At 38.5% G+C, this 18,569-nt stretch overlaps 1 protein-coding gene across 1 annotated transcript; it reads right to left on the bottom strand.

Annotated features, from left to right (window-relative positions):
• Positions 1–218: 218 nt before the first annotated feature.
• Positions 219–1,879, bottom strand: LOC143037251 (uncharacterized). The gene is made up of 2 exons (XM_076205378.1): positions 631–1,879; positions 219–352 (listed from the first exon to the last, which is right to left on the bottom strand). Exons 1-2 carry the CDS (start codon positions 1,049–1,051, stop codon positions 264–266), a joined length of 510 nt encoding a protein of 169 aa, XP_076061493.1. The 5' UTR covers positions 1,052–1,879; the 3' UTR covers positions 219–263.
• Between the last annotated feature and the right edge of the window lie 16,690 nt (positions 1,880–18,569).

Raw genomic sequence — 18,569 nt, 5'->3', positions numbered from 1 at the left:
TGGTTTTTTTAGGGCATACTGGAGAACTTGCATTGTGTTGACCTCCACAGTTGCAGCATTTCGGTGGTACAGCTACTTTTTGTTGAATCTTTTCCCAGCACTCCTCTGAGAGATGTCCCCCAGCACAGTATCTGCATCGCACATATGTAGTTCGACATCGCCAACTTTTGTGTCCCCATTTGCTACATTTTTGACACAGGTCTGGCTCTGGAACATAGGGAGCAACTCTCTTCCTTCCAACACCGATGATGTGAGTTTCTGTGTCAATAGGTCCTGATACTGCTCCTAGGAGTTGTGGCCTTGGATTTTTTCCAACCATCCGTCGTTTTAGCCACTGGAATCCTGGTGGACACTGTAATAAATTGACATTTATATAAGTAGGTACGTCAAAAATGACCACAGTACGTTGTAAGCCAGTTATAGGTTTCATTACTTGTCCCTGGAAGCCATCTGTTATCATGGTGTTATATTGCTGACCATTGATTAATGTGATATATGGTGCATTCCTCCCTTCCTTAAAGAGTGGCCTACAGTCAGGGTGTTGTTTTAATAGTGCCATATACCAGGTATATTTGTTTTCCAGAGAGAGGTTACATTTTTCTGGAAATGTTATCATAAGTCTTTCCTTACCAGTGGACGTGGTGATGTCCCCGACTATATCTTGATTCACATCAGCTGCTTTAGTGTCTGCGGTGTTATTTTCTTCAATTATCAAGTCCTGGTCCATGCCGGCTGCTTCTATTGCAGTCATTAAGGGATCTTTCGTGGTGGCAGATTTAGCTTGGTCTTCAGTCTTTCCACTAACCTTCAATCTCTTGGCACGGGAACCGGCATTGTTGACACTGTCGTTCAAGTTTTCAGCTATCTCGGTCCAGCCCTTCACTTCTCCTACTCCCTGTGTTGACGTCTCTCCCATGCTACTTCCTTCACAGTTTTCATTATTCCGACTCTGTGGCAGAGTCATATCCATGTTGTTAACTTCCTGGGAGGATTCAATAGTAGCATAGGTGTGATCTAAGGAGCTCCTTTTCTTCCCAAATTTCGTGGTCATATAACTCAAAAAGATTATCTGGAGTTATGATCGGAACAACCTTTCTCCGCCGCTGCCCGGCAGCGAATGTATAAAAAAAAAAAAAAAAAAAAAAAAAAAAAAAAGAGAGAGAGAGAGAGAGAGAAATGTAAACATCGCTTATGAGTCATCCATTTATTTCTAAAAATGCTAAACAATTAAATGCCTGCATTGTTATGCAAAAAAATGACTAATTAAACAAAAATGACATTGAAATAAAAAATATCTAGTGATTAAGAATATAAACTGATTTAGAATACTTATATAAAGGAAAATTGTATACCATATAGATCAAACCCAAATAATTTTCTTTTTACTCATTCTTTTTTGACTGGTGTTTGGTCCAGAAGTGCTAGAACTGGTTCAATTGAAGTTAAAGGATTTTCTTCAACTGAATATTCACTGTATAGATCTCGATTTCAAGATATCATATCACTCAAATCACTGCTTGAAGATGATTTGAATAAATGTTCCTCAGTCTCATAGTTTTCAATAGTTCTAATTATTGTGGGGTTATTCATTATTAGTGTTCAACAGTTCACACACAACAATGAGTCTTTTTTCCATCTTCCATCACACTTTTCAATAAGCACATCAGTCAATTTTCTAAGATTGATTGTTATGCACTTATGTTTTTAGTAGTAGGGTCTTGGCAGTATTTCAAGTGCTGAACCATTGTATTTTGTTGAAAAGGCCTAATAGCCAAGATGTAGATATCACTATGAGTAATTTCTATAAATCTATACAAAAAAATATACAATAAGGTGACACATTTTAGAATCCAGTTATAGATTATATTTGAATTCTTAGTCTATGAGGCTCATTAGAAAACCATAGCAACCAACCACACACACACTTCTGGCTGAAACTGTACTAACTTGTAGATCTAAACTACAACTATCTGTACTGATTCTGTACAAATAGCAACATGTTCCAAAAATTGCCAGATCATTCGGTACTTTATGAATTGACAAACAATTTGTAAATACATGGTGTTCACTTATAAGTTCATTACATGAAAATTACCAAGACAAACAACCTTATATGGCTGTTTATAATAGCCTAGAGATACGCTTTATTTTTCTTATTAGAATAAAAATTCTAAATTAAGAGGAGGAGGAGGTGAATCAATTGGAAAAGAAAAGGTAAAAAGTTTAGATGGAGAGATGATAATGGAAGAGATGGCAATAATAAGAAGATGGGCAGAGTATTTTAGGGAGTTGCTCAATGTGAAGGAGGATAGGGAGGGAAAGGTAGTTGCAGTGGGTAGTGCTAAGAAAATGACAGTGATGAGTGAGGAAAATGGAGGAGAAATAAGGAAACATGAGGTGAAGGAAGTTCTTAAGATGATGAGAGCAGGTAAGGCACCTGGATTGGATGGATGTCATGCAGAATGTCTAAAACAAAAAAGAGGTACAGTGATGGTGGACTGGGTGTTGAGGTTATTTAATGTTTGTTTAAGAGAGGGTAGAGTGCCGGAGGACTGGAGGAGTGACTGTGTATTTCTACTCATCACTCATCACGGTCATTTTCTTAGCATTTCCCACTGCAGCTATCTTTCCCTCCCTATCCTCCTTCACATTTAGCAACTCCTTAAGATATTCCGCCCATCTTCCCCTTACTGCCTTCTCTTCCATTATCATCTCTCCATCTGCACCTTTTACCTTTTCTTCTCCACTTGATTCTCCTCCTCTTCCTCTCTTAATTTCTTTCCAAAACATCTTTTTATTACTTTCAAAATTTTCTGTCATACTCTTACCCCATTTCACATCTGCTCTCCTCTTTGCCTCCTTTACCTTTTGCTTTACTTCTCTTTTCTTTTCTTTGTACCTTTCATATGATTCTCTCGTCCTATTTTGTAACCAATCTGCGCAAGCTTGCTTCTTCTCTTCTACAACCTTCTTTGTTTCCTCATCCCACCATTCACTACCCTTTCTTCTATTTCCTCCTGTCCTTCTTGTTCCACACACCATCGTTGCACACTTTGTGACTCCCTCCTTGAACCATCCCCATTCTTCCTCCACACCTGGCTCTACTCTATCCTTCACTCCCTCCCACTCCTCCTTCAGCTTCTTCTTGTACTCCCTCTCCTTTTCCTTTTCATTTAAAGAGTTCACTCTAAGCACCTCCCTACCTTTTGTCCCTTTCCTCTTTCTCCATCTATCCTCCACTCTCAACTTACCTTTCACCAAAAAATGATCTGATATTCCCCCACCCTCTCCCCTTACCACATGTACATCCTTAACTCTTCCTATCATAATCCTATCTACCACTACATAATCCATTAACGCTCTACCACCCTTCCATCCACCACCCTCTCCCATGTGTATTTATGCTTGACTTTCTTCCAAATCACTGTATTTGCTATCATCAACTCTCTTTCTAGACACATTTCCACCATCAACTCTCCACTACGATTCTTTCCTGGAACTCCACATTTCCCAACCACTCCATCAATTGGACCATTTCCTACCCTAGCATTAAGGTCTCCCAGTACTATTATATTGACATTTCTCCCTAAATCCTCTATGCACTCATTTAAATCTATCCAAAAGGCCTCCCTTTCTTCTACACTCTTCTCACTGCCAGGCCCATATGCACTTACAAAAACCCACATCTCCTTTCCCAGTTTCACCTTCATCCACATTATCCTTGAGGAAACCTCCTTCCACTCCACTACACATTTACCTATCTCTTCACTTACTAGTATAGCCAGCCCTTCCCTCCCTCACCCTCTTCACTCCTGATAACCTCCCACTTACACTCCCAAACTTACACTTGCTCTTCCCTTTCAACATAGTTTCACTCAAAGCCAACACATCCATCTTCCTTCTCACAAACATACTACCTATCTCTTCCCTTTTACTCTCATCTGTACCACATCCACGCACATTAAAAGACCCAAACCTTAGGGTGCTGGTCAGAAAACTCCTACACCCTCTTATGCCTTTACTTTTCTTAGGAATGTCCCCTGCGGGGCTACAAGGAAGGATGCCTAGTCCCAATCCCCGTCCCTTTCTTCTTGCCTCTTATGATCCAAGTGGAAATACTTGGTGGCAGTATTCTTTTCCTCCACCACAGGGAATTCCCCCATCACAGAAAATGAATACTCAGGGAAATGATACAGGACAGCAACAAGGGGTTGGGGGACAGCATAACGGAGGAACAGTTGTAGTATAAAAGTGTCATAATTTCTCTATGAACAGAGTTTTCCTCTATCATAGACAAAATGATGTGTGACTCTGGTCCATAGGGGTGCCCCATATAGACCCTAAAGTATCAACTGCATGCTATTTTGCCACAATAACAAGCAGCCAATACCCCAGACGGGTGAGATTTACTAGAAGAGTGTTTGTGGAGTGTAGTGGCCTAAAACCGTGTTGTGATTCAGCAAGGGGAATATATGGTGTGAGGGAGTTGAGAGATAGGGTTGATGAAAGCGTATTGAATCTATTTTTCCTAATAAAAAAGTAGACTTAGGGGTGATTTGATACAGGTGTTTAAGATTCAAAGGAAATTAATATCAAAAGTAACAATATTTCCACACTGAATGCGAATCAGACAAGACATAATGGTCTCAAATATCAGGAATATGATTTAATTTGGAAGTGGGTACAAACAATTTTGCCAACCGTGTAGTAAATGAATGGAACAAACATCCTGCAGAAGCAGTGCAATGTAGTACAGTTTGAAGTTTTAAGATTCATTTAGATAAGCACCTAAGAAATATGCTGTAATGCCTGGCTTTTTTATTTATTTGTTATTATTATTGGTTTATTTTTTGTTATTCATTTATTATCAATTATTCCTATTTTTGTTTATCATTTTTCATTATTTACTTTATTCTTTTATCTACCTGTTTATTTATTTCTTTCGCATCCAACCTAGTTATGGACCAAAAGGTCACCACCCCTCCCTTGCTCTCTTCTTGGTTCCTCCTGGACAATGGGTCATCCCTGGATCTCGCCCACTGCCCTGGGTCAGAAGCAATGCAGCAAGACACAGCACCTTCACAGCAAGGCCGCTGCATTTAATTAGCGACCCCCGTCTCCGTCCCCTCATGCAGAAAAAGAGAAAATGGGGAGAAATCCCTTTGGGCTGCATCAAAATATCATTTGCACATACAAAAACGGGTCACAACAAGCATAGCTCCCATCCCATAAAATACAACTAGGTAAATACACCCATCCCCTACCCACTCCCTTCCATATATTACAGCATCATCCATACACATTTGTATACTACAATTAGGTAAATACAACTATTCTCCACTCACCCCTATCTTCTATCTTCTTCCATCCTTCCTCAATAGACATTCCCCTCTTTCCAATGCCCCTTTTACCCCATCCATCCATCATATCCTAGGTCGACCCCTCATGTTCACTCCTTCCACACCTTTTACTAATCTTCCTTCACTCATTCTTTCCATGTGTCCAAACCATCCCAACACTCATAAACCCCATCTCCCAACTCCCTTTTCACCTCATTTCTCACTTTATCCAGCCTAATAATCCATAACATACTTCTCAGGCATTTCATCTCAAACACATTTATACTTTTCCTATCTTATGTTCCATGTTTCTGCCCTATAAAGTGCTCTTGGCACAATCACTCCTTCATACAATCTCCTCTTATCATCCATTCCCAAATGTCTATTTCTCATTACACTTTTTAATTCACCAAAGCATTTACTTGCTTCTCTCAATCTACATTCTACCTCCACCTCCATTCCTCCCTTTCCTGCTATATTTGCACCCAAATATCTAAAGCTATCCACTTCCACCAGTCTCACTTCCAATTTGCTGCCATCCTCTCCCGTTGTAATTTCATCACCTTCTATTTACCCACATTTATCTTCTACTTCCTTCTTTCACACACCTTCTCAAACTCTGTTACTAACTCCCTCCTCTGATCCTGCTACAAGCACAGTGTCATCAGCAAACAAGAACTGACTTATCTCCCACTTTTCTCCATTTTCTTTAACCATCTCCAATCCCTGACCCACTACCCTTGCATTTACCTCTCGCACCACCCCATCCATGTATTGATTGAACAGCCAGGGTGACAGAACACATCTCTGACCAGGTCCCACCTTTACCTCAAACCACTCACTCTCTCCATTTCTAATCCCAATGCACACCCTACTCCTCTTGTAAAAACTCTTGACTGCTCTTAACAGCTTTCTTCCTATCTCATATATCTGCAATACCTCCCACAGTGCCTTCCTGTCTACCCTGTCATAAGCCTTTTCCAGATCCATAAAAGCCCAAAAAAACATCCTTACCTTTTCCTATACCTTTCTCACATATCTGTCTTACCACAAAAATCTGATCTACACGACCCCTACCTGTCCTTAACTCACACTGTTCCTCACCAATTACTCCCTCTGTTCCTCTCCTAATCCTCTCAATCAAGACCCTCTCATAGGACTTCCCAACTACACTTAACAAGCTGATCCCTTTAAAACTTCTACACTCACACTTGTTCCCTTCTCCCTTGTAAAATGGAACTATACAGGCAATTCTCCAGTCCTCTGGCACTCTATCCTCTCTTAATCAAACATTAAATAACCTCACTAGCCAGTCCACCATCACTCAACCTCCTTTTTTCACACATTCTGCATGACATCCATCCAACCCAGGTGCCTTACCTGCTCTCATCATCTTAACTGCCTTCACTTCATCTTTCCTTATTTCTCCTCCATTTTCTCCACTCATCACGGTCATTTTCTTAGTGCTTCCCACTGCAACTACCTTTCCCTATCCTCCTTCACATTTAGCAACTCCCTAAAATATTCTTTGTTTTGCATTTTTATTTTGTATTTTATTTTGTATTTCTAGTTTTACCATAGATTTTTATTTTGATGTTTCAATTTATAGTTTCACCATAAATAAATAGTTTTGCAATATATAAACTCTCAAAATTATTCTGAAATTACCTCAGCGGTGATGGCGTTTGGGGGACACTTCTGTATGGGTGACTGAGTGATTGACTGTACAATAACGACTACCGATATGATTCCAGGAGACAAAACAGCAAAGAAGCGTAGACAGAGGTACCTATGGACGTGGCTAACAGCTACCAAGGGTATAATGAAGAAGACGTTCCAAGAAGATAAGGTGTTGGCAGCTAAACTAAGGGACGAGTACAGTAAAATGTTCCCTGGGTTGTACGCTGAAATCAAGACTTTTAATGTGTCTTTTAAGTGTCTACACGTGAGTTCCAAGGGAAGGTGATCGCTTTCAAATTAACTCTAGAGAATGATAAACAATTCAAATACAGTGATGATATGTTTGACAGATTGGAGTGTTCGGATGATATGATAGAGGAGGATTCAGAGGCGTTCATGCGGCATTACTTCTCAGGATATAAGAAATTCGTTAAACACAGACTAGGTCACCCTGATTAATACTGACTGCTGTGTGATACAGAAGAAAGCCCCCCACCCCATCCATCCATCCATCCGTGCACTTGATTTCAAGCTATTTTGGGCCCGTCACTGGGAACAGGGATCTCTGCTTTAAAGACAGCGAGATTGGATCAATGGTGTTTGCAGTATAGGCTATGGTATAGGCGCGAGGCCTAAATCTAGCATGCCTAGGCTTGGGTTTTTATATATCTAACATTTTATGTTGGCATATGTACATAACTATATATTGGTTTGCATTTGGATGCAGAGCCAGGTTTTAAACTGAAAATGGCTGAGTTCAAACCTGTGTCCTATTGGACTCAACGTGGCATAGAAGGATTTTAGCTGGGGTTTCACGGCATCTTCTGGAAATTGCTGATAGCTGTGAAAATAATGATGAAAGTGAAATGCCTTAAGTTTTTACCATGCCTGCTGTATCTGATTATAGTCTGGACAGCTGTGAGAACATTGCTGATGATTGATTCACTTTGTTTTGTTCAGGAAGGTTTTGATCATTAAAACAGGCACGACGTATTGTGGAAGTACTGGGATGACTGGTTCCTTGCATGATTACATTTCAACATATGAGAATGCAGTTGGCTATTTGGTTGGTGATATGGGTGACCTTGACAATGATCATGCAGGAAGTTTATTAAGCAATTTTTCAGATGAAATTTTTTATTCTTCATCTGACTCGGAGGATGAAGTGGGAAAAACTGAATGTATCCATGAAAATTTAGCAGAATGGGCCAGTAAATTTAAAATTTCACACATTACCCTGTATTCCCTTCTTGGCATATTACGGAAAAGTCATTATGACCTTCCCAAAGACCTGAGAACATTAATGTGCACTGAGACAGTAACAAGTATAAGAGAGGTTGCTGGTGGGGGGTGAGGTAGTATGTGTGAGCAAAATTTGATGCAGCCCAAAGGGATTTTTCCCCGACTTCTCCTGTTATGCATGGGGGGACGGAGAGGGGGGCTCGCCGATTTAATGAAGTGGCCTTGATGTGGATGTGCTGTGTCTTGTGACACTGCTTCTGACCCAGGGCAGTGGACAAGGTGCAGGGATGACCTGTCATCCAGGAGGTGCTAAGATAAGAGGGAAGAGGGAGGGTGGAGGGGTGTGGAGTGTATTCAGGGATGGAATGGGTGGGAATGATTTTATGCCTTTTCCATTTTTGGCTACCTCCCTTGTAAGGGGGGAAAAAGCCTTGGTATATGTATGTATGTATGTTGTGTTTTTGTATATATATTGTATATATATATTTGTATATTTTTATATCTATAGTTTTATATATAAAGGTGCAGGATATGATATTGTGTTTTCATAATTTCCAAAAACTTACAAAAAAAAATAATACATTATACAGTTTTGGCTATATTATATATTTGTTACTTTCTTGGGTGGTTTTTTTTTTTTTTTTTTACATTTCTTGGTGTGTGTGGGTGTTCTGCTATGTAGTGTAGCGGGTGTGCTATGTTTGTGGAGGCTGCAGCAAGTGTTTGTGTGTTTCTAATGTCAAGGTGATCTTTGACTTTGAGGACTTTTGTTTCATAGTGTAGGTGGTCTGTAGGTGTTGTATATGTGCAGCCTGTAATTGATTTTAATGCTTTGTTTTGTATGGTCTGAAGGATGTTGAGGTGTGTCTCACTGAGATTAGGTGCCCATGCTGGACTCGCATAATTCATCACTGAGTGTATGCATTGTTTATATAAGGTAGTATTAGTTTCTTTGTTTTGTCCAAATGTTGTTCCAGTAATTTATTTAAGTGCATTGAGTCTAGGTGTGCATTTATGTTTTATGTTTGTGATGTGTTGTTTAAATGACATGGATGTATCATATGTTACACCAAGAATTTTTGGGTGTGTGTGTGTGTGTGGTATTAGTGTTGTTGATATAGAGATGAGGAATGTATTTGTGTTCTTTTGTCCAGTTGGTGAGAAGTGTTGCTGTAGATTTGGCTGGAGCTATCTTGAGTATCTTTGTAATAAACCATGTGTTGAGCGTCTCAAGGTATGGCTGTATTATTTTTGCAGTTTTGTTATGTCATCTGCGTAGGAAGAGATTTGTGTTTCTGAGGTGTCTGGTGTGGGTATATCATGCATGTATAGATTAAATAGTGTGGGGGATAGAACTTAGTCCTGTGGTACGCCATTCTTAACGTTTCTGGTGTGCGATGATTGGCCATCATATGACACATAAGCATTTCTGCCTGCCAGATAACACAACGTAACATTTTTTTTTCTTCAAAAGTTTTGTTTATTGTATTTTTTTTAGAGTTTATTAATCCATTTTTCCTGCTGATTTCAAATATCCAATTATTTTTTCTGTATCATCGACCGTTATAGAAATACATATAATTTCAATGTTACCATGTATATTTTGGAATTGTCATATGGTCTGCTACTAAATGTTTATCTAATTTTCTCTTTCAGATCAATGACTGAACTATTTACCTGTTAAGATGGCTACTAGAGGATGTGAAAATTCTCCTGATACATTTTGCTATGTGTGTGGTTATTAAATTGGGAAAAAACAAGTACTACATAAGATCGTGAGAGGTGCTAAAGTGTGGATAGCGTAGACTCTTATTTCGGAATGCCCATGGGTGACCAGGACAAGCCATGTGATATGTGGAAGCTGCCGATCTACTCTAGAAGGATGGCTGAGAGGTACAGGAAGGGCAATGCCTTTTGCCATTCCTAGAATATGGAGAGAGCCGAAGAACCATCACGACGACTGCTACTTTTGTATGATTGATGTGACGAAGTACAGGAAAGTGAAAGGAAGACAAGCTCTGCAGTATCCAGACATACCATCATCTAGAGCACCTGTCCCACATGATGATAGCTTACCAGTACCACAACCACCAGAAAATGCGAGTTTATTTTTATCATACTCTCTTTACTTTTAATTAACTTCAATATTAAGTACTTAATATACATTCACTTTCCTAAAGATATATGGAATACTAATGCTATTCGTCTTTGTTGAAGTTGCTATATTTAGTTATTTCTTTCTTTCCAGATGGAAGATGCAATGGAAATTTCATCTGAAGGGTCAGCAGGTAGCAGCAGCCATGAAATGGGAGACGAAGATTTCGCACCAAGAACGACTTCGGAGCCTCACTTTCCAAGTCAGAGTGAGCTAGATGACTTAATCAGAGACTTAGGTCTTACTAAGTCAGGAGCTGAGCTTCTTACATCAAGGATGAAAGAATGGAATCTACTAGGAGAAGACTGCAGGACATCTGTGTACCGGAAATGACATGAAGAATTTAAAATTTACTATGACTTTAGTGATGATATGTGTTATTGTAAGGATGTTACTGGTTTGTTTACAGCCCTTGGACTCGAACATGATCCTGCAGAATGGCGACTGTTCATAGATAGCTCAACACGAAGTCTCAAAGCAATATTGCTCCACAATGGAAATAAAAACCCATCTTTGCCTCTTGCACACTCAGTACAGAAGAAAGAAAACTATCATAATGTCAAACAGCTTCTTGAAAAAATCAATTATGCTGAATTCAAATGGGATGTTTGTGGTGATTTCAAGATGCTAGCCTTTTTGCTTGGCTTACAAGGGGGATGCACAAAGTATTCCTGTTTTCTTTGTTTATGGGACAGCAGGGCTGATGATGATCATTATAATAAAGTTCATTGGCCCCCAAGAGTTGAACTGCAGCCAGGAATGTTCAATGTTCTCAGACAGCCTCTAGTAGATTCGAAACAAGTTTTATTACCCCCACTTCATATCAAGCTAGGGTTAATTAAACAGTTTGTGAAGGCTTTGGATTTTGGAGGCGAAACTTTCCAAGAAATTTGTCTCATGTTTCCCAAGCTATCTGAGGCTAAGCTCAAGGGTGGTATATTTGTTGGACCCCAGGTAAACAAAATGTTGAAGTCGGAGAAACTGGAAAGAGCGATGACGAAAGTTGAAAGAGAAGCTTGGTGTTCATTTCGTGATGTAGTTCGTGGATTCCTAGGAAATCACAAGGACCCTAATTATAAACAAATAGTGGCAAAGCTTATTGAAAACTTCAGGAAACTTGGTTGTCGTATGTCCTTGAAGATACATTTCTTGCATTCTCACCTAGATTTCTTCCCCCGAAAACTTGGGGGCTGTCAGTGAGGAGCATGGCGAGAGATTTCATCAGGATATCGCAACTATGGAAAGAAGATATCAAGGACGATGGAATACTGCTATGATGGGAGATTACATATGGTCACTAGTCAGAAAAGACGAAAGCATGCATTCTAGAAAATCTCGATCGTCAAAGCACTTCTAATCATGAGAAGAGTCATCAAAACACTTGCAGTGCAAAGTTGTGTTGTTTATTTTGTTCTTACTAATATTGTAGCTCTTAAATACACTTCATATTATGAAAAAAATACTAGCTGTTGTATAATTATCCTTAGAATGCTAAAGTAGATTGAATCAATTAACTACTGTAGAGAAAGGTTGCGTATATAACAATAAAATATAAAATCAAGAATAAATAAAGAAATATCGATGTTACGTCAAAACTAATGTGATATTTGAATTCAGTGACACGAAATACATATATAAACATGAAAAAATACAAATAAACAGAACATGTGTTACATTGTTATTTGCGCGCAATAGCCCATAACCTAGCTTTATAATTTTAAGTAAACCAATTTATAGTTTTAAGTTTAGTTTAAACTAATTTGTAATTTTCAATAGTTCTGTCATTAAAGAATTTTAACTATTCTTTATAAATACTACGAAAAGATTGGCGGTCTCAGCGGGCCAATCAGAACACAGCGTTATACGCTCGCACACCCCCTTGAGCCGTAAGGCGTGTATATAAACTCTGTATTCAAACCTAGGCTTAATGACCACCTTTTGAGTCGATAGAAAAAAAAATAGTATGCTCATTCCTTTGAGAAAGTCGATAGACGAAACGTCAGGAATAAAAGCTTCACCTCCAGTCCATGTTTCCTTTACCGTGTCTATACAACTTGTTCACATGGATTTTCAACTACGAAAAGAAATTCTTGATCCTAAATAAAGGTTATGAAAGTAATTATTTCATTATCAAAGGTAAAAGTATGCTAAATCAAGGATGAAAACACAACCTAGAATATTTTTATTTTTCGATGAATTGTGTATATCGATGAATTGAGCGTGTCCATGATGTTGTCGGTGAATTCGCCGGATCCCAAAATATATACTATTATTTTCATTATATTTCTTATCGTTAAGGGAATTTTCGTTACAAATAGTTTGATCTTTTAATGATTGTCGTCGAGTTTGCGTAGCATCTAGATGCAGACTTGCAAATCCAATATGGCTGACCTCCAGGAGGGTTATCAATCACACTGGGCTATTTTTCCTCCGACATTATCCTACCTCCAACCTCCATTTGAATATAACTAGAATATGACTTCGCTTATTACAGAAACCTTGACATTCCTAAGAACAATTCTACAGCATCCGTATCTAGGTTTACACAGTCTCTTCGTTCATCCTTCATCTTTGCTAGATGTAACGGAAATATTATTTGAATTTTGTAACCGAAGTCGTTTTTGACTCGAACGAGCTCTCAACGGTCGTCGGCGCCTAGTGTGATAAGAAAATAAGAACGAAGGAGATTGCAAGAGACCATGTTGCCTACACTAGGCAGTTCCATGTCCATTACAAAGGATTACAAAGGCAAAGCATGCCGACAGGAGACCTTTTGATCCATATCTAGGTCGGATGCAAAAAAAAAAAAAAAAAAAAAAAACATATTAATAATAAATTAAAACTATAACAATGTAAATAACAATTAAAATACATAAATAAATGCATTGGTATAGTTGAATAACAAACAAACAGGTAAATAGTAAATGATAATAAATTGACATATAACTAATAATAAATGAAAATCAGACAGACAAATTATAACAAAACAAAAACAAATAATATAACATAAATTATAATAATTACAGCATCTTACTTAGGTATTTATCTAAATGATTCTTAAAGCTTCGAACTGAACTACATTGCACTACCTGTGCAGGAAGTTTATTCCATTCATTAACTACACGGTTGGCAAAGTTGTTTCTACCTACTTCCAAATTGAATCTATTTCCGGACAGTTTGAGACCATTGTTTCTTGTCTGATTCTCATTCAATGTGAAAATTTGGTCACTTTTGATGTTGTCAATTCCCTTTAAAATCTTAAAGACCTGTATCAAGTCACCTCTGAGTCTACGCTTTTTTAGGGAAAACAGATTCATGTGCTTAAGTCGATTTTCGTATGATTTATTTTTGATATTTGGAAACAGTTTTGTGGCTCGCCGTTGTACTTTTTCCAGTCTGTCAATGTCTTTAATGAGATTCGGTGACCATACGGAAACAGCATATTCCAAATGTGGACGAACTAACGATTTATATAGCTTGTTAATGAGTGAGTGACTTTTGAAATCAAAAGATCGCGCAATCAATCCCAGAATCTTATTTGCTTTCTCAGAGGCTGAAATACACTGCTTGGATGATTTGAGGTCGTTACTGATAATTACGCCGAGATCTTTTTCACTATCCACTTTTGTTAACGAATTTCCAAATAACTTGTAATCGTACTTGCTGTTATTTTTACCTATGTGCATTACCTTGCATTTACTTGTGTTAAATTTCATTAGCCACTTTTCAGACCATTGCTGTAATTGATCTAAATCTTCTTGAATATCTAATTGGTTTGAGTGATCATTTGCCACTCCGCACAGTTTTGTATCATCAGCAAATTTGGAAACAGTAGATTTTAGTCCATGGTCTATATCATTTATATATACTATGAATAGAAGTGGCCCAAGAACGGAACCCTGAGGAACTCCACTTGCAACACTTTTCCATCCAGAAGTTTTTCCATTTAAAACAACTCTCTGTTTTCGACCTTTCAACCAATTACTAGTCCAACCTAATAGGCTACCACTTATTCCATGCAAAGCTAATTTAGTAAGTAGTCTTTCGTGTGGGACGGTATCAAAAGCTTTTGCAAAGTCTAGATATATTAAATCTATATTGTTTCTTTTGTCATAATTCGAGACAACTGTGTTGTAGAATTCGAGTAAGTTAGTCACGCAAGAACGTTTCCGTCTGAAACCATGTTGGCTATCATTTATCAAACGGTTACTTTCTAAATGATATTCGATAGCATCTCTGATGATAGTTTCCATTATTTTTCCTACGATCGAAGTCAAACTAATAGGCCTATAGTTATTTGGTTTCTTTTTGTCACCTTTTTTGAATATGGGAGTAACGTTAGCTAGCTTCCATTCTCTTGGGACATCTCCGGATATGATGGATTTCTTGAAAATAATTTCTAATGGAACAACAATCTCATTTTTCATTTCCTTTAAGATTCTTGGATGCCAACCGTCAGGCCCTGGTGTTTTATTAACTTTGAGTTTGTCTATACACCTTTTAATTTTTTCTTTTGTTATATTTACCGTAGTGAGTAAGTTTACCCCAGACTTTTCACAGGTTTCAGTTTGGAATTCACTTTGAGGTGTTTCGTTTACGAATACCGAGCTAAAATAATTGTTTAAGAGATTACACATTCCTTCATTTGAATATTCAAGTTGACCGTCAGCAGATAATAGTGGACCAATGTGATTCCTAACAACCTTTTTATCTCTAATGTAACTATAGAATTCTTTGGGATTCTCTTTGGATTTCTCAGCGATGTTCATTTCGTATTGTCGTTTTCTTTTTCTTATTGTCTTTTTTAAATCTCTCTGTATTGATACATAACTTTCATAGTCATTAGATGCACCCGAGCACTTATATTTCTTATAAGCCTGTCTCTTTTTAGCAATACTTTTTTCAGTTTCTTTGTCGAGCCACTTTGGGCGAGCCTGATTTGGGGGACGTCTGTCCTTAAAAGGAATGTAAGTTTGAATCATCTTAGTGAGCGTATTTTGAAATATTTCCCACATCTGATCTACAGGCCTTTCGTTTAATTTTTCCTCCCAATCTGTAAGCTGAAGCTCCTGACGTAGTTCTATGAACTGAGCTTTACTGAAATCGGGTATTTTAGAAGCACAAGTATCTATTCTAAAATTGTTTAGGAGTTTGAATCTGACTAAGTTGTGATCGCTATTTGCAACAGATTCACCGACTTCTACATCAGTTGCCATGCTTTCGCGGCTAGTGATCAATAAATCGAGTAAGTTTCCATATCTTGTGGGCTCTTTTACATGCTGAATTAAGTAATTGTCACCAAGAAAATCAATCAAGCGACTACCTATATGGCCATGTTCAAGGGTCATCCAATCAATGTCAGTAAAATTGAAATCACCCATTATCAATAAATCCCGGTTGCAGAAACTAGACAGTTCTTGAAATAACAGTTTGTCGTCTGCTAATGATAATGTCTTTGGCCTATATATTACACCTATATTCATTTTTTGTCCATTTGTTTGGGTTAACTCAACCCACAAACTGTCATATGCATCCTGTTTCACTTTCTCTAAAACACAAGCATGAACATTGTTTTTAACGTACAATAGAACACCCCCACCTTTCTTGTGGTTTCTATCCTGATGAAAGTGTTTAAATCCCGCAATATTAAATTCAGCTTCGAACTCTGTACCATTTAACCATGTCTCAGTTATTCCTATCATATCGAGATTTTCGCTTTTGACATACGCCTGTATTTCTTGAAATTTGTTCCTAATACTACGAGCATTAAAGTACATAGTTTTAAGAAACTCCTGATTATTTCTTTTTGACACATTTTGAGTTTCAATATCATGTCTTATATTATCATTTTGTTTTTTATTTATGCCTTGCTCTATATTATTATTATTTGGTCCTTCATTGACATTCAATGCCTCATTAACATTTCTCCTATCAAAATTAACATTTCCCCCATCACGGACATCTGGTCGATTACGGTCATCCGATCTATTTTGTACATTTTGTCCCCCTACGTCACCGTGATTCACGCCGGCCTCCCGTCGTTCAGTGACATTATGTCCGGCATCCCTTTCTAAAATTATATTTTGTCCTCCAGTGACATTATATCCTACCGTGATATTTTTTCCTCCACTATAATTACATCCCATCGTGATCTTTTGTCTTCCACTGTCATTACATCCTATCTTGATATTTTGGCCTTCATTGACATTCTGTCCGGTATCTCTTCCTAAAATTATATTTTGTTCTTCACTGACATTATATCCTACCGTGATATTTTCTCCTCCATTATCATTACATCCTATCGTGATATTTTGTTCTCCACTATCATTATTTCCCATCGTGATCTTTTGTCCTCCACTGTCATTACATCCCATTGTGACATTTTGTCCTAAGACATTACATCCTAATGTGTCATTTCGTCCTCTAGCGATATTACATCCTATCATGATATTTTGGCCTTCATTGGCATTCTGTCCGGTATCCCTTCCTAAAATTACATTTTGGCCTTCAATGACATTATATCCTACCGTGATATTTTCTCCTCCATTATCATTACATCCTATCGTGATATTTTGTTCTCCTTTATCATTACTTCCCATCGTGATCTTTTGTCCTCCACTGTCATTATATCCCATTGCGACATTTTGTCCTATGACATTATATCCTAATGTGACATTTCGTCCTCTAGCGACATTATATCCTAAAATTATATTTTGTCCTATACTGGTACATTGTTCTACATTAATGCTATACTCTACACTGTTTTCCCAAGTACATTCTATTTCCCCTTCCCTTTGGCCTTCTACCCTAAAAAAGGAACTGGTTCATTACAAACTCCCACAATGAGGTTTGTAAGAACATCTTTGCCTCTGCGGGTAAGGTGGATCCCATCAGAAGCGTAAAGGTCATGGCGCCTAGAAAAGAGATACCAAGGATCAAGAAAGTGGTATCCCAATTGTGTGCACAACTGCGATATCCTATCATTGATCCCTATGGCTCTACTGTTCCAACACGAACCTGCGTAGATCCTCGGGAGGATCCCACAGACTACGTGACGGCTCCCACGTTCCTTCATCTCCTGAAGGAGGACCTTGTAATTCCGAACAAGCTCCTCTGATCTCACCCTACCTACATCGTTACTACCCGTATGTACAATCGTAACCGTGTTCTTCCGTCCTTGCTCCCTGATGGACCGGGTACAATCAACGATCCCACGGCCCGGTTGACATACAAGCTTGCAACGTCGCTTAGTCTTTCGCTGCAGGATGTCGTCATAGCCTCGAACCATGGAGTCCCCCACCACCAAGAACTCCTGGTTTCCAGCCACTTCATCCTCCAGTAGAGCAAAACGATTGACTAGAGCCAGCGGTTGCTCCACAGGGCACACGTCTACCGAACGCGGGCTCGACAAACGGGACCCCACGGAGCGCCACTCGCTCATGGCAGTGACAGTAGGTGAAGAAGTGGAACGCTCTTTGGGTTGTGGGGAGGGTTCACTCTTCTCACGGAGCGCACTCCTGAGAAGCCGAATTTCCTCCTCACACATCCTGAGACGGACCTCTAGGTTCACGCAACCTTCACAAGCCATTTCGCTCCCCCTTTAGCAATAAAAACGGCAAAGAGAAAATACAAATCAACAACAACAAAAAATCAAAGCGGTCTCTAATAAACTAAATACGCGAAGCTTACTCTGCTTACCTTATACTATTTCTCCTACCTTTGGAATACGGTAACAGAAAACTGTTTTGAAATTAAATAGAACCCTGCACTTTATCTTATATCTGTAACTGTATAGCGCTATACGTATACAATTACAAAAACACAACACAATCACTTAACACTATTCGGAGATATAAAATTCACAGGTATTCACTAGCTGGTGTCTGTGCAGAAAAACGAGGTCTCTAGCTGAGGTCACGAGTCATCCCTGTGCATAAAGTTGTCTAACCGTTTCTTAAAACAACTTAATCTAAATTTGTCCAGTTTAAATCCATTACTGCGAGTCCTGACCTGTTATCTCGATATGATGACCTTGCCTGTGTCGAATCCATGACAGAGTCCCAGAAGGTCATAATCCCATTGGTAAAAATCCCACGCCAATTAACCTAGGCCTATATTCATTAATAGATTTATCAAATGAAATTATACTTCAT

Source organism: Oratosquilla oratoria, chromosome 22 (genome assembly GCF_046742065.1).
Source record: "Oratosquilla oratoria isolate Oo_2021 chromosome 22, ASM4674206v1, whole genome shotgun sequence".
In the NCBI taxonomy this organism is placed as follows: Eukaryota; Metazoa; Arthropoda; class Malacostraca; order Stomatopoda; family Squillidae; genus Oratosquilla; species Oratosquilla oratoria.
Note: the sequence above shows the minus strand (reverse complement) of the source record. Positions and strands in the feature narration are given on the sequence as shown.